The following is a 14990-nucleotide window of genomic DNA, read 5'->3' as shown; positions in this document are numbered from 1 at the left end:
TTTAATCATATTTTATGGCGACGCAATCCGAATGTGGTATGTGGTAAATTTTTGAAAATATAGATAATTTACCTGATTGCCAAAATGGCATTTAACGTATCTACCCCTAAACGGTTCGTAATTTTGGTTTTCACAAAGTTTAATTGGCTAAAAACTCTCTCAACCTCAGCATTTGACCATGGCAATGAAAGCAGGCTGAAAGCAAAATTGTTGCCTGCAGAGTCCCGATACCTCTTTACTTCTAACCAAAATTTTGAAGTATTTTCAATATTTTCCCAATTTATTAGGTGAATGTTGAAATATTGTGAAATTATTTTGCTTTTAATCTCAGAATGTATTGAAAATATATTTAAAATAGGCAGAATTGAGTCCTTTTTGGAGCTGCCAGAGCTGCTGGGCCTTCTCCTCCTCGGGATGCTTGGAGACGCATCTGGCGGTGAGGAACTCCATGCGGTGGGCTTCGGAACAGATCCCATCCCGAGTGAATACCGGCTCATCAAGAACTCTTTTGGAACCGCGTAAGGGTGAAAACGGCTACATAAGACTGACCCGAAACGCTAACAACATGTGTGGAATCGCCTCATATCTCCAGTACCCAGAACTTCCGTCCGAAAAAGAATCAATAAACTATTGACAGTGATTTAATTTTTATTTTTAGAGATCAATACTGGAAAAGAACGCCATATGTCAACATTTAAGACTAATATATTAGGCCTTACAAAATGAAATATTATATGAAGCGTAAACAATTTAACGAATTATTTTATAGAATTTATAAATAAATGATTTTAAATAAATATTATACTCTCTTGCAGATGAAATTCTTTATATATTAAATTCGTTTTATTACTACTATCGAATTCCGAATTAAATTTTTAATTATTTTTTTAAGGTTCTATAAGCTTCGGCTTGCCGAGCCACATGACCGTTGTGCACACAATAGGAAAGCTTCCTTTCTTGTTAAATAGTGGTTGTTTTAGTTCCCAACATTTACATTTTAAGTGAAAGACTTCGTAGTATTTTTGGAAGTGATATTTTATAATAATATATTGTTTTAAATTGATTTTGGGGTTATTAAAACTCATCTTGCGACGAAGGTATTAACTTCTCCTTTATCCAATTGATGAAGTATTCAGTTCTTGTGTACGCAGAACCGATTATACCGTAAGACCCAGAATGGTAATTCCCACCACCAAGTAAGGTAATTCCGGCTAAATACACAGATTCATTAACTGGATTTCCCATTCTAGCCATTAGAGGACCGCCGGAGTCGCTGCGTGTGGAATCTGTTCCATCCATTGAAAGTGCACAAAGAGTGGAGTTTCTGAATGGCTGTTTGCATTTTCTTCCTTTAACGATAGTCCACCTCAACACGTCTCTACTAGTTTTCGTCGGCGTAACCCCCCAGCCGGCCACAATCATCGTCTCGTTGATGAAAAAATGGTTTCTGATGTCGGAGCTGGGTAAAATGCAAATGGGTTTGATGGCATTCGAATAGCTGTAGGAATATAAAAAAGAGCATGCCTAAATGATTAACTGATACAAATAAATTTCATAAATAAAAATTCTTATAATTTTGTAATGGCAAATCCGAAAAAAGAGAAAAAGAACCAAGTCAAAAGGTCAATACTCACTCCACATGATTAACGAGTCGCAGCAAGGCGATGTCGTTGTGGGGGCTGTTGCTGTCATAGTCCTCATGGATGATTTTCTCTTCGATGTGGACATCCAGATATGGTGGGGCACATAAGTTGTTTACACAGTCTTTATCAGTCGAAATTTTATGCTCGCCCAGGCGCACCATCTTTAAAATAAATCTCCCAAGATTTATGCAGTGGGCTGCGGTCACCACATACCGCTTATTAATCAGGGACCCTGTACACCTTTGGGTATAGGGTTTGACCTGGTCCCAGAGATCTTGGTATAGAAGCTTGACCGTCCAGGGAAAAGCGTTAGTTCTGGAAGTGGGTGGAAGTTCCCCGCAGGACTTCGGCAGCACCTGGCAGCAAACAAAATGAGCTTCACGATAGCCGCAGGGCTTGATCCTCAATAAATAACCCAGGTGACTTGAAGTTCCATACGTTTTCCTCAACAGAAATCGGCAAGAGGTTATATGAACGCACTTCTCCTCCGGTTGGCAAGCCGAAAACGCTGGTGAAGATTTGCATTGAGAAAAACATTTTAAATGTGCCGTTTAACACTCCTGCAGCTAATAATAATAATTATTATACAACTAATTATGTAATAACGTATGTTTGTATAAACATTGCCGATTGTTATAACCCGATTTACCGCAAAGTGGTAGAAGTAAAAATTGAAGCACAAGTAATATAAACACCGTTTGTCCGAAAAACATGTTGACCTTCCAAGACTCGAAATCATACTATATTATATTTTAACAAAATTCAGCTGAGCTTAGGTTTGTTATCAGTCTTCGTGATGAACCACATTTTTTAATTATTTAATTTTATGAAAGCCTTATCACTTGTGTTATCATAAACCACAAAAAATAAAAAAGCATACATTTTTTGCCCTCTGGACTTTACACGGAAATAGCTGGATTTATCTCGAACACAAATGTTCAAGCTAGGGCCCAGAACCGGGCGATTTCCTCCAGAAGCCATCAGATGTGGGATTATGTTTAGCGGGTTGTGGCTCAAGTCCAAAACTGGAAGGGTGCTGCAGTAGGGGCGTCGCAGTAGGGGCGCCCTCGCCATCGTCTGAGTCATCGGAGTCGAATGTGTTGTCTGAGATGTCGTACAGACGGATGATCGGCTTGTTGGGGTCCTTCATGATCAAATATTTGCCGTCCTTCTGCTTCATCACCAGATCGATTATGCAACGCAGTATTCCCCAGGCGTTGTCCATGCTCAGTTTGATCTGGGTGGCGAGCTCATGCGGCTTGAACTGCTGCGTGCCCAGGATGACGTGGCGAGAGTGATCCCTAGGATTGATGCGCGACACGTAGCCGAGCTTCCGCTGATCGGACCCGGCCAGCACGGCCTGCACGGTCCACTTGGTCAGCTTGCAGGCGTTGTTCCTCAGCTCGTTGGCCAGCACGGCTCCGCGCTACGTGTCTAGCTTCTGAGCGCCTGATGGTGAGCGATGAGCGCCTTGATGGACATGAACGGCGGCTCACCGCTGGGCGTCTGGAGGACACCATCATGTTCGCAACGTGCTACCAGAACCTTAAAGAAATAAACCATACAGTTACTAGATTGTTAAAATTATATAAGTTCGAGCTTTAGCTTAAGTATCAAATACAAACAAGATCAGCTTCATACTTGAACTTTAAGTAATAATTTTTTATCAAACTGTCGATATACACTGGTCGGCATAATTATATATATTTTGACAAAATAAAAGTGAAACATACTCGAAACTTGAACTTGCTTCTTTTAGCTTTTGGTGTCAATGGAAAGGTAATTTAAATGCCGTTTAAATGATACCATACTTTTCTTAACTCATTCGATATTTATTGAAAAGGGCAATTTTTGTCAAAATCTACTTTTTAAACGTTTTCCCTCGTCTTGAAAACTTAAATTTTTGGATTCAAAAAGTTTCATAAAACAAAAATAATAGTAACTGCAAAAAGAATTTTTCAAAAATAATTTTTCTTTTATTTTTTTATAATTTGTATACCCTTGCAGAGCAAAAGGGTATTATAATTTCAGTCAGAAGTTTGCAACGCAGTGAAGGAGACACCTCAGACCCAATAAAGTATATATATTCTTGATCAGCTTCACAATCTGAATCGAAATATGTATGTACGTCTGTCCGTCTGTCTGTCTGTCCTCCTGTCGGTTTCTATGTAAACTAGTCTCTCAGTTTTAAAGCTATCTTGCTCAAACTTTCCCAAAAGGTGTGTAGTTATTGCACGCAGTATATAAGTCGGAACGGGCCGGATCGGCCGACTATATCGGATAGCTCATTCCCGAGGGAATGAAATAAAAAATTCTAAAGCCGTTGTTTTTGATCAGATCGACTTGAATTCTTCAAGATGGCGGTTTCTAACTGTTATTGAATTTCGGATTAAATTTGATCAAAATCGGATAACTCTATCATATAGCTGCCATAGGACAGATCGAAAAATATATATAGAATTAATGGAAATAAATTGATAACATCGTTGTTTTTTATCCCACGAGCATGATTTTTTGAATATTAAGTTTTTTAACAACTCTTATATTGAGAAAATAGTTTCATAAAAATCGGAGAACTATATCTTATAGCTGCCATAGGAAAGATCGAAAAATCTATATAGAAATAACGGAAATAAAATTATAACATCGTTGTTTTTCATCATACAAGTATGATTTTTGGAATATAGAGTTTTCTTACAACTCTTGAATTACGAATTAAATTTGATCAAAATCGGACAACTATATCGTATAGCTCCCATATGATCTATAGTCAAAAATATGGAAAATGAATAGAAAAATCGTTTTAACTTCGATGTTGTTTAGCCTTTATGCATTTTGTTCGACATAATTGATGACTGCAAGGGTATATAAGCTTCGGCTTGCCGAAGCTAGCTTCCTTTCTTGTTTTTTTTAAATTCTAGCTCTTTAAGTTCCTGAGATTTAGACTTTCTTACGGAGGGATAGACATAAATTGACGCATCCGATGACTGATCAAAAAGGTATATACCTACTTTTTGAGAAATATGTACTAGGAAAGTACTACAGATTAAAACAGATTAGTTGAACTTTGAAAATTAAGTTAAGCTTACAAAATTATACGTCCTGTATGGAAAACTAAGCTTGCGCAAATATTATGATGTATGAAACTTCCTGGCAAATATCCACAATTACCGATCGTTTTAAATTGACGATTTAATCGATCAGCAATTTCTCAGGTTGATTTATCTATAATTTTCACGTATTAGAGTTGCTTTTTTGATCTAACTTCCAACTGTTAAACGTAAAGACCTGGCTGTACGGACTCTTAGTTGACCGATTGACATGACTGGATTTTTGCCTGCCAACAATGGCATTTGTATTACCAGGACACAAAACAGCTCATGCGGTGGCTGCATAGAGTATTCGTGCTGGTCCAACGACAACCAACGAACAACTTTGAATCAGCGCAAAGGCTAATATCGTCCCAGAGGCGTCCGACGAAGACGAAGGCGGCAAGCCAGTTATTCCATCGGCCAATTTTCAAACGCGGCGAATCCATTTTGGTCCTGCGCAATGGCGCAAAGAGTTAGCAATTGGGAGAGTGCCTCTCGACTGGTTCTTGTATTATGGTATTTATTGATTTTTTCTCTTTGTCGTGGAGGTTAGGCAGCAATTCATTTCCAACCCGATACCGGTTGCTTTCTCAAATCACATAAAAATTAAACGAAGCAAACAAAAATATATTTCACACGTAACTAGCTTTGGCTTAAGCAGTGTTGCCGAAAAAATGACAATAATCAGTTTAGTTAAATTGAGGATCCATTTCTTAACCTTCTCGCTATCAACAACCAATCGTTTCTTTCCACCGCTCAGAATTGATTTGACTAACCAATTTCAACTATGATTGATTGGGTAAATCATAATTATGTTTCCATGTAATATGTGCGCTTTTAGCAACGGCCTTAAAAATAAAAACAAACAAAATAAAATCACTCGAAAAATTAGTTTCATCAGTAACAAAATAATCTTGTAATTTAGTTTTAAGGTACAAGGTTTTTTAATTTAACAATTTTTGTTTTAATAAATTTAATTTTCAGAATATCTTTGACGAGTCTAGAAAAGAACTACATGTTCTACAACTGGCGTTGTATTTATTATTGCAACGATGTAATGATCGGCGTATATAGTAGACTTGTCGTTATATAAACACAAGTTAGAATTAAAATGGTTTACCAGCTTCGGCTTGGCAAAGCTATCTTTCCTAATTGTTTTATGTTAATTTCAGTTATCAACATTCCTTTTGCAGCTAAAGGTAAAGTGCTTTGAATTATTGGGGTTTCTGATATGATCCTTTTAAATCAATAGCTTTCAAATTTTCAAACTGCAAACGGTTGAAACAAAAAAACTTGGCTTAATTGAATCGCCTCGGTATGATCAAGGCTATATAAAAGTAATGGAAGCAGAAAAGAGTTTATGTACACTTTCAACTGATCTTACTAGGTTGTGATATTCGCACCTTATAGTCAAAAACCAAGTACTTGTTAAACAAGAAAGGAAGCTATTTTTTTTTATACTTGCAGTTATAAATTTGTAGTAACAAAATGTTTATTATTATTAATTTGTTTCTTACAACCTCAGTTAAATAGATTACTTTATTCAAACTCTCCAGTTTAGCGATTTTACCATTAGTTTTCTCATTTGCTACAATTTCATGTCAAGAATCGTAAGAAAAAACCATCTTCCAAAATTATCCGTATAAGATAAGTGACAACGGCGTTATAATTTGATCTCGTTATATTTTTGATCTCTCTTTTGGAAGCTACAAGATGTAGTCGTTATAACAGGATTCTACTGTATATATAAATCATTTTATTTGTTCGTTGTTGCTAAGATTGCTTTCTTTTCTTTGTATTTAATAAATCCAGAAATAATCAAAATCAGTTCTGTGACCAAGCAGACCGTTTATTTTAACCACTCCATTCGGCAGAATGTGAGTGTACAAATCTGCTTCAATAATGAGATCAATAGGGTCAGCTAAATTGCAGATCTTTAAATTTTTCTTTATCCCCATTAATTGTGTTGCTTTAACTGCTTTATCATTATTTTTTGGGTAATTTTGCTCATATTAAATGATTTATTTTGTACTTTTAGATGGACTTTCGAATTGAAGATACTCTGATACACTGATCTCTATGCGAGATCAAATTTTGGGTAATTTAAGAATTTGTACAGATTCTTCTGATATGATAGAACTTTGTGAAACAATTAAAGCTCTAAGACTTTTAAATTCTTTGATATGATTTTATTATTTGTAGGATAAGGCTAGATCAGACGCCTTGATTGTATTTATTATCTTTTCAAATTTTTGGTAATTAAAATGAAGCCTGCTATGATGATTTCTCCTACAAAGAGAGCACGAGATATCGCTAAGAAACTTTTTGGTATTCAGTGTCTTAAACATTTTAAACACAATATTGCCAAATTAACTTATTACATTTCTTCTGATGGGTTTAAGGCTTTAAGCTCATGGCATTGAACTATAGTGTGTTCCCACCCTTTGCATATTGGATAACAGCTTATCAAAATTAGAGGCTCTATAAATTCGAACAAAGGAAGGCCAGTTTTAAAGAATCATGAGCAGTATGAACTATAACTGTCTGAGTCCTTGTTGTTGTTGCTTCTGAGCAGTTAAACTTTCAAACAAATGCCAAGCCAAAGTGTGTGTACAAGCTTTTGTGACAAGAGAAGTTCATCTTCGGTCTGCAAATGTTTGACAAATGCTTATGCATTACAAATAATCGATTCTTTCTTCTTATTTGTTTTTTTTTTATTGAAAGCGACAAAATTTTCCTAATAAATAAATTTACGAATTTGTTTCTACTTTAATAAGTTGAAGAAAACATACTGTCAGAAAGGCGTTTCTTTGATAAACAATTTAAATTAGCTTGTCCACACTCAAATCTCGGCGTTTAACACAGATCCGGCTAGAAACACCCAAGAATCTGATGGTCGTAGAGGTAAGCGTGCAAACTTTGAAATTCGTATTTGTATTTTGCTACCAGAGTCTAAATCATTAAACCAAATTGATGTGCCAACATAACTGAGAGCGCAACGGAATTGTGCGGCTTGTGGGCTGAAAGTAGGGGTGGCACTTTTCTTAACTTCTTTTACTGAATATTTATCCCTTGAGCCTTCATGTTCAATCAAAATATTCTAGAAAGACCGACATAGATCGACTCGTCTGATGGTTCCGATCAAGAATAATTATATTCTTTATGCCTTGGACTCCATGAGTAATGGGTTTTTTAAAAACCCATTTTATTGGCTAGTCTACATACATACTTTCTGATTCCAACCAAAAGGTCATGTAAAAGCTTCATAGCTTCCTTTTTGATTCTATTTAAATGGAGTTCCCATCCTAAGTTTTAATTTCAAATTACTTTCTTTCGGTATTTCTGTTTTTATTAGATAGAGAGGGGTTCTGTATAGGTACATAACTATGAGCTAGGCAAATACAAAGTCTTTTCACTCTTGGGCTTGGCCCACCACCGCCTGAGTTGGTTCCCGAGAGATCAGTACTCAACGGTCACACACTTGGTCTTGAGGTACTCGTTGAGCGCCTCCTGGCCCAGGTCCTTTCCGTAGCCACTCTGCTTGAAGCCCCCGAAGGGAGCGGCCACGTCCGTCTTGTTGTATACATTGATGAACACGGTGCCGGCCTCGACGCGGTCAGCGAAGCTGAGCGCCTTGGCGATGTCCTTGGTGAAGACCCCGCTGGCCAGGCCGTACTCCGTCCGGTTGGCCCGCAGCATCAGAGAGTCGACGTCGCTGCCGCTGAACTTGGAGATGACCATGATGGGTCCGAAGGACTCCTCCTGGGCAATGAACATATCGTCCGTGACGTCGGTGAACACCGTGGGCGTGAAGAAGTAGCCCTTGAGATTCGGGACGCGACAGCCTCCGTAGACCAGCTTGGCGCCCTCGTCCACCCCCTTTTGGCAGAACTCGAGTAGCTTCTCAAAGTGCGCCTTGTGGTTCTGGGGCCCGTGGGCAGTCGAGCGGTTGAGCGGGTCCCCAATGGTCATGGTGCGCAGATCCTTGAGGACGCGTCGCACGAAGTCGTCGTGGATGCGGTCTTCCACGAAAAGTCGGCCGGCTGCGATGCAGTTTTCGCCCTTGTTGAAGAACACCGAGGACATGCCCTGGACGATAAAATGAAGATATTATGTTAGATATTCGACTTTTACCCTTTGATGTATGTCAAACATTAAACACAATAATATTTCCTTACAGCAACATAAACATCTTATGAAACGGTATCATTTACAATACATAAAGTTTCTAGTTTCTCATATTTACCAATTGAATTAGGTGTTTAACGAGATTTCAGGGTATCTAAATATCTTTGAAAAGGTTTTGTATTTTCCTTTTCTCCTTCTCAAATATCGAAATAAGACTTTGGAGATTATCAAGCAAACTACGTTTTAGCCATTGTCCATATACGTATAAATAACCCCTAACCTCTGGAGCTCAGGGAAACACTCACGTGCTTGACAGCCTTGTCGATGTCGCAGTCCGCGAAGATGACCAGCGGACTCTTGCCGCCCAGCTCGAGGGAGCACTTCTTGAGGTTGGAGTCGGCGCAGGACTTCATTATGTGCTTGCCCACGGGGGTGGAGCCGGTGAAGCCGAGCTTGCGCACCAGGTGGTGGTCCGCCACCGCCTGGCCAGCCTCGGATCCCTTGCCGGGCAGGACGTTGATCACGCCGGGGGAAACCCGGCCCGGACGGCCAGCTCGGCGAACTTCAGTGCGGTCAGGGGGCAGGTCTGGGCGGGCTTGATTAGGCAGGTGTTGCCGGCGGCAATGCAGGCGGCCATCTTCCAGGAGAGCATCATGAGGGGGTAGTTCCAGGGCGTGATCAGCCCGCAGACGCCGATGGGCTCCTTGCGGGTGAAGGTCAGCACGTTGTTGGGCCGCGCCGGGTTGACGGGGATCGTGCTGCCCTGGATCTTGTCGCACCAGCCGGCGAAGTAGCGCCACGCGTCGATGGACATGCCCACGTGGGTCTTGAGGGCCAGCGTGTAGACCGCGCCCGAGTCCACGGACTCGATGGTGGCCAGCTCCTCCTTGTGCCGCTCCAGCAGATCCGCCAGGGCGAGCATCAGCTGGCCGCGCTGCCTGGCGGAGACCTGCTTCCAGGGTCCGTGGAAGGCGGCGTGGGCCGCCCGCACCGCCTTGTCCACGTCGCCGGCCGAGGCGCAGGCCACCCGGCAGAGCACCTCCTCGTCGGTGGGGTTGACGATGTCCAGGGTGCGCCTTCCCTCGGCGTCCACGAACGCGCCGTCGATGAAGAGCTGCGTGGGCACCCGGATCTCCCGCTTGTTGGCCCGCAGCGTGAACCCCTCGAAGTCCAGCTGCTGGCCAGCCGACCCGCCGCCCTGGCGGAGGCTCCTGACCAGCTGGTCGAAGAACTCCTCGAACACGGGCGCCATGAACACCTGCTCGTTCTCCAGGGGCACGTCGAAGGCCTCCTTGACCTCCTCCACCAGGCGCACGACGTCCATGGAGCCGGCGCCCGCGGCGAAGAAGTCGGTCGAGGGCTCGACCGGCTCCTTGAGGATCGCCTGCCAGATCCCGGCCAGCAGGGCCCGCTTGGCCAGCTCGTCCTCGCTGAAGTCGGTGATCGGCTGGTGCTCCGCCTGCTTGAACCACTCGCCCGCGCTGATCACCTTGGGGCCGCGCTTGACGCGCCGGATGTTGACGAAGGCCCCGTCGGTGCCCTCGATGAGGAGCCCGCCGCCGTGGACCCAGGCCGGCTTGTCCAGGCCCTTCAGCCGCAGGGGCCGACCGTCCGCGACGGGGCCGGCGGCGTAGAGGTGGGCGCCGAACAGACGCACCTGCTCCTCGGACCCGTCCTCGTGGAGCACGGTGGCCAGGGCCCCGGGGACGGAGTCCAGGCCCCGCACAAAGTTCCAGATGCGCTCCGCGGAGCTGCGCAGGTCCACCGCCTGGTTCTCCGCCTTGAACATGGCCGGGTCGTAGGTGGCGCCCACCTCCGTCTGGGCGATTTTGGGCGCCGTGCCGCGGGCCACCATGTCGACGGCCACGCCCATGGCCTTCACGCCCTCGGGGTAGAGGAAGCGCTTGTATATGGAGTCCAGGGTGTCCGTCGGCTCCACGTTTGTCTGCCGCGTCAGCAGCAGGGGGCCCGTGTCCAGGCCGTCGTCCGCCCAGAAGACGCTGAAGCCGGCCACCTCGTCGCCCTCGATCAGGGTCCACGAGATGGCGCTGGCCCCGCGGTGGCGTGGCAGGATGGACGGGTGGTAGCAAATGCTGCCCAGCGGCGCCCCGTCGATCACCTCCATGGGGATGAACTGCGAGCAGAAGGGCAGCACGTTCAGGGTGGCGCCCACCGACTTGTACTGCTCCAGGACCTCGGGCAGAGCCACGCCCTTCCGCCGCCAGCTGGCAAACTTGAACACGGGTATCTTGTGGGCGGCGGCGGTGGTGGCCAGGATGTCCTCGCGACTGCCCTTGTCCGGAATTGTGAAGACGCCCACGACCTGCAGGTCCGAGCGCTCCAGCAGGAGCTCCAAAACATCTGCGGCGAAATTGCTCTGGCCAATAATTGCAATCTTAAGTTTAACCTGCAAGTACAGTGAAGTGGAGAGGTTGTCAGAGGACCTCAGGTACAGTCTTCCCTCGTTCACAGAACTGCATATTATAATCCACTGAATCTAGCTCGAAAACTGCACTGGCGGGGGTTTTAGTTCGATCTTCACAGATTAAAACTAGCTACTGATAGCTATATAAAGTTTCAATAATTTCCGTCTAGTGCTAATCGGGATCTTTTAAAAACATTTTACTTGTTGAATTTATTGAATCAAAGAAAATAGAATATTTTAAATCTTTCTTCTGGAAGCTCCAGTTTTATAAGAGATCTATAGTCCATAACCAGCCATCTGAATGTAAAGCTTACAAACATAGCCTACAAGGTGTTTCTCAAAAGATTCCAAGTATTTAGTTTTGTAAAACAATGATAGAACAAGTTTTTTGAACCCGTTTCAGGAATGTTCATATCTTTCTTTTCAACGTTGTAAATTCCGAAACAAAAGGTTATGTTTATTGATATCACTGTTTAATATAATAGCATGTTTCACCAAACCATTGTTATGGTGTTATTTGGTGTTTGTTGCACGATAATACGCCACCTCATCGACCCTATCTTGTGATAGAGTAATTTCCGCCAATCAAGTTTTATGTGAAATTAGATTGGGTTAAGCTAAGAGGTGTATTTAGCAGGAGGGAGATTACTTTTACTAAGTCAAGTCATAGAATTAAAGAAAGTCAACGTAGAAGTATATCACTTTTTCTATACCCTTTCCGTGAAACGTTTGAAAAGCTTGCAATTATTTTTAAGTTTGTTTAACGACTTTGAAAAACAGTAAGATCAGACGACAATGTTCGATAAAATTTAATTATCATTTTGGTTGAACAAATACTCAAAGTACTGTTTTTGTTCTTGTTTTATGTATTACAAATCACTTTTTCACTCAATTTTGAACATTGTTTTGTATTTTTTTGCACTTTACACTTTTATATGGATTCTCACTAACCGACATAGTTGGAGAGGGTATTTAGAAATTCATTCAGCAGAGATATTTTGTTTTCACAGTTTTCTTCTGGCACTTTTTGCCGGGCCAGCAAACTATCAACTGAAATCGTGTGAACAATCCGGGCCGTATTTATACCTTGGCGCGCCACAGCAGTTCATTATCGTTATCAACTGATTAAAAATGAAAACAAAAATAGAAAAATCTGTATGCAGCTTAGGCGCGCTTTGTTAGTGCTTCAGTTGTTGCTTTCATTTACGTATACATAATAATTAAGTTATAGAAACAGCAGATTTCTTATCAACACGGTGTGCATTCCGTTTCTTATAAGCAGAGTTGAATTTCGTCAGGTGTAGGAACCATTGAATCGAAATTTAATCCGTCTTCTTTCCCTGAAATGATTTATTTTCTAGTTACGTAGTGCGGCTAATTCCAAAGCCAGTCACTAGGATGACTTACACACTTAACAACACGAATGTTTCAGAAGCCAATGCGGGAAGCTATTGATTGTTGAGCCATGTAATCTGATCAATTAGCTAATTACTGTACTGCCAGCTGGTGTCGGAAGGCGGTTTCTAAGCCACTGCAGTGCAACCAGTTTGCATTTGACCCCGCGGCATGCTGTACTCCCTGCAGTCGTTCCTCAAGTACTTCGCTCTTCTGGGCCTTGTGCCTTTTTCTGAGAGCTGTGCCAGTCGTCAGCACATACAGAAGGTGTACTCGGGCTTATTAGTTGCTTTAAATGTTGCCATTTTTGGCATCTCCATAATCTTTTTTGAAAACGAAGAGCTGTTCCTCTCAATCTTGATCAACATGATTGGGTTCGCATCCAAAATCATGTGCGCCACAGTCATCGTGCTGCAAATTATGCTGCAGTACGATGAGTACTTCGTGTTCTGCAGGGATATAAAAAGCCTGGGGATCAGACTTCAATGCGAGCTACAAATTCGTATTGGCAGCTTGAGCCAGAGGTCGTGCGTCAAAATTATAGGGCTTGCAGTCGGCTTTCTGGTGCCCCTTTTGGCTGTCGTCTACGTGTCTCTGAGCTTGTCACTCGTCTACTTCTGGTCCTCGCTCCTGTCGATCCTCGTCACAAGGGTGCAGTGCTTGCTGGTGCTGCTCTACGTGGAGCTGCTGGGGCACCACGTAGGTCTTCTGGGCGAGAGAGTCCAAAACGTGCTCGCCTGCCATCTGATGGGCGCCAACTGCATTCTGGATGGCAACTGCAACCAACTCTGCTCGCTGGAGTTCCTCCTGGCACTCAAGCAGAGCCACATGGAGCTCTACTACCTCTTTACCCACTTCAACGCCCTCTTCGGCTGGACCATGCTCAGCATCTACGTGGTGCTCTTCTTGGACAGTACGCTCAACATCTACTGGACCCAGCAGGTGCTGGCCGATGAATATGAATACACGTACCTGTACGCCACCTTCGCAGTTTTCGTACCCTCATTGGTCATGATCATCGCCCTTTGCCGTGGTGGCGAGTTTTGCCGAAGGCAGGTCAGTATCAACAAATCGATTGTAATTCCTTCTTAAAGCTATATCTGCCTTTTAACGATTCGAATCAAGCCTGTTTGAAGTTAAGAAAGATGTTTTGCGCAGCACTTTCTCCTCCCCTTCTCTCTCTCTAAGTGGTTTTCCGTTTCTTACCAGAATGCGCTAATTGGCAGCTACCTCAGAAGCCTGGCCTGCAGTCCCTCGCCTCTGCAGGAACCAGCATACATCGAGCTTCTCTATGAGTTCATCACGCAAGTGGGTGAAAACTCGCTGGCCATCAATGCAGAGGGCTTTATGGACATCGACAACTCGCTGCTAATGTCGGTCGGTAACGCTATATATACATACTTGGCTTGAGAACTCTTATTGATGCTTGCATTTCCAGATATTGGCTGCTAAAGTTACCTATCTGATCGTGCTAATACAGTTTAGTTCACTGTAGTTGCTAAATCCCCTGACCCACGTTATTAAAATTAGTCCAACGAGGTTAATCATAAATATTAAATATAAACTGGCAAATTTTTTTACGTGGATACCCCATAATTCGACGGTTCATCGGAGCAGTGGAAACTTTTTGGTTGAACTGAAATGATAACAAGAAAGGAAGCTAGTTTCGGCAAGCTGTAAATTAAATACTCTTGCAGTCGTCTATTATGTCTAACGAAATACTTAGAGGCTAAACAACATCGAATCTATGACGATTTTTCTATTTTCTACATATTCGACGATTGTTGAAATGACAGCTATTTGATATAGTCGTCCGGTTTTGGTAAAATTAAATTCGTAATACGAGAGTCGTTAGAAAACTCTATAATGCAAAAATTATGCTTATCAGATAAAAAAGGTTTAATAATTTTATTTTCGTTAATTCTAGGAATATATATACCTTACGGGTGGCTCCTTCAGTGCGTTGCAAACATCTGTCTAAATTATAATACCCTCTGCAAGGGTATAAAGAAGGCAGTGCTTTACTCTAAATAACACCTGACCAACGAAAGCACACCAAGCTAAAATTGTTATCTGTTCGATGCAGGAGGTCCCAAAAAATTCAGCTGATAAGAGTCAATTTCAAAACCTCATTATGCAATCGAGGTTAAGCTTGTTTTGAACATAAAAATAAAGTAAATCACGTCGATCACGCATTTCAAAGCTGCCTGGTCCATATAATTTGGGGCCTGCCAAAGTAAAATACAGTTCGCTTGGCAATACTGATAACTGATAGCCCCTAAAAGCCAGTCGTGCCCAGCGTTATCA

The 14990-nt window shown here is 42.7% G+C and overlaps 4 protein-coding genes across 5 annotated transcripts; 1 reads left to right on the top strand and 3 right to left on the bottom strand.

Annotated features, from left to right (window-relative positions):
* Positions 1 to 1032: 1032 nt before the first annotated feature.
* On the bottom strand, positions 1033 to 2369 carry LOC108093393 (spaetzle-processing enzyme-like). The gene is made up of 3 exons (XM_017193413.1): positions 2293 to 2369; positions 1635 to 2151; positions 1033 to 1498 (listed from the first exon to the last, which is right to left on the bottom strand). The coding sequence occupies exons 1-3, from the start codon at positions 2354 to 2356 to the stop codon at positions 1075 to 1077; spliced, it is 1005 nt and encodes a 334-aa protein (XP_017048902.1). The 5' UTR covers positions 2357 to 2369; the 3' UTR covers positions 1033 to 1074.
* A 116-nt stretch (positions 2370 to 2485) lies between these two features.
* Positions 2486 to 5099, bottom strand: LOC108093381 (eukaryotic translation initiation factor 3 subunit D-1-like). 2 transcript variants are annotated; one of them, XM_043208745.1, is made up of 2 exons: positions 5006 to 5099; positions 2486 to 3188 (listed from the first exon to the last, which is right to left on the bottom strand). In XM_043208745.1, exon 2 carries the CDS (start codon positions 2866 to 2868, stop codon positions 2587 to 2589), a length of 282 nt encoding a protein of 93 aa, XP_043064680.1. In that variant the 5' UTR covers positions 2869 to 3188; positions 5006 to 5099; the 3' UTR covers positions 2486 to 2586. The 2 variants fall into 2 exon arrangements, with proteins under 2 accessions (XP_043064680.1, XP_043064681.1); XM_043208746.1 differs by lacking the exon at positions 5006 to 5099 and adding an exon at positions 4733 to 4803.
* Positions 5100 to 8062: 2963 nt separating this feature from the next.
* Positions 8063 to 12327, bottom strand: LOC108093433 (cytosolic 10-formyltetrahydrofolate dehydrogenase). The gene is given in 4 exon segments (XM_017193493.2): positions 8063 to 8824; positions 9169 to 9389; positions 9392 to 11270; positions 12240 to 12327. Coding segments are annotated over 4 exon segments (2736 nt in total). The 5' UTR covers positions 12246 to 12327; the 3' UTR covers positions 8063 to 8194.
* A 527-nt stretch (positions 12328 to 12854) lies between these two features.
* LOC108093395 (putative gustatory receptor 39b) lies at positions 12855 to 14203 on the top strand. Its single transcript, XM_017193414.1, has 3 exons — positions 12855 to 13739; positions 13893 to 14060; positions 14122 to 14203. The coding sequence occupies exons 1-3, from the start codon at positions 12855 to 12857 to the stop codon at positions 14176 to 14178; spliced, it is 1110 nt and encodes a 369-aa protein (XP_017048903.1). The 3' UTR covers positions 14179 to 14203.
* Positions 14204 to 14990: the final 787 nt, after the last annotated feature.

The sequence above is a fragment of the Drosophila ficusphila genome, unplaced genomic scaffold (genome assembly GCF_018152265.1).
Source record: "Drosophila ficusphila isolate 14025-0441.05 unplaced genomic scaffold, ASM1815226v1 contig_636, whole genome shotgun sequence".
Taxonomy (NCBI): domain Eukaryota; kingdom Metazoa; phylum Arthropoda; class Insecta; order Diptera; family Drosophilidae; genus Drosophila; species Drosophila ficusphila.
This window is presented reverse-complemented; position numbering and strand designations above follow the sequence as displayed.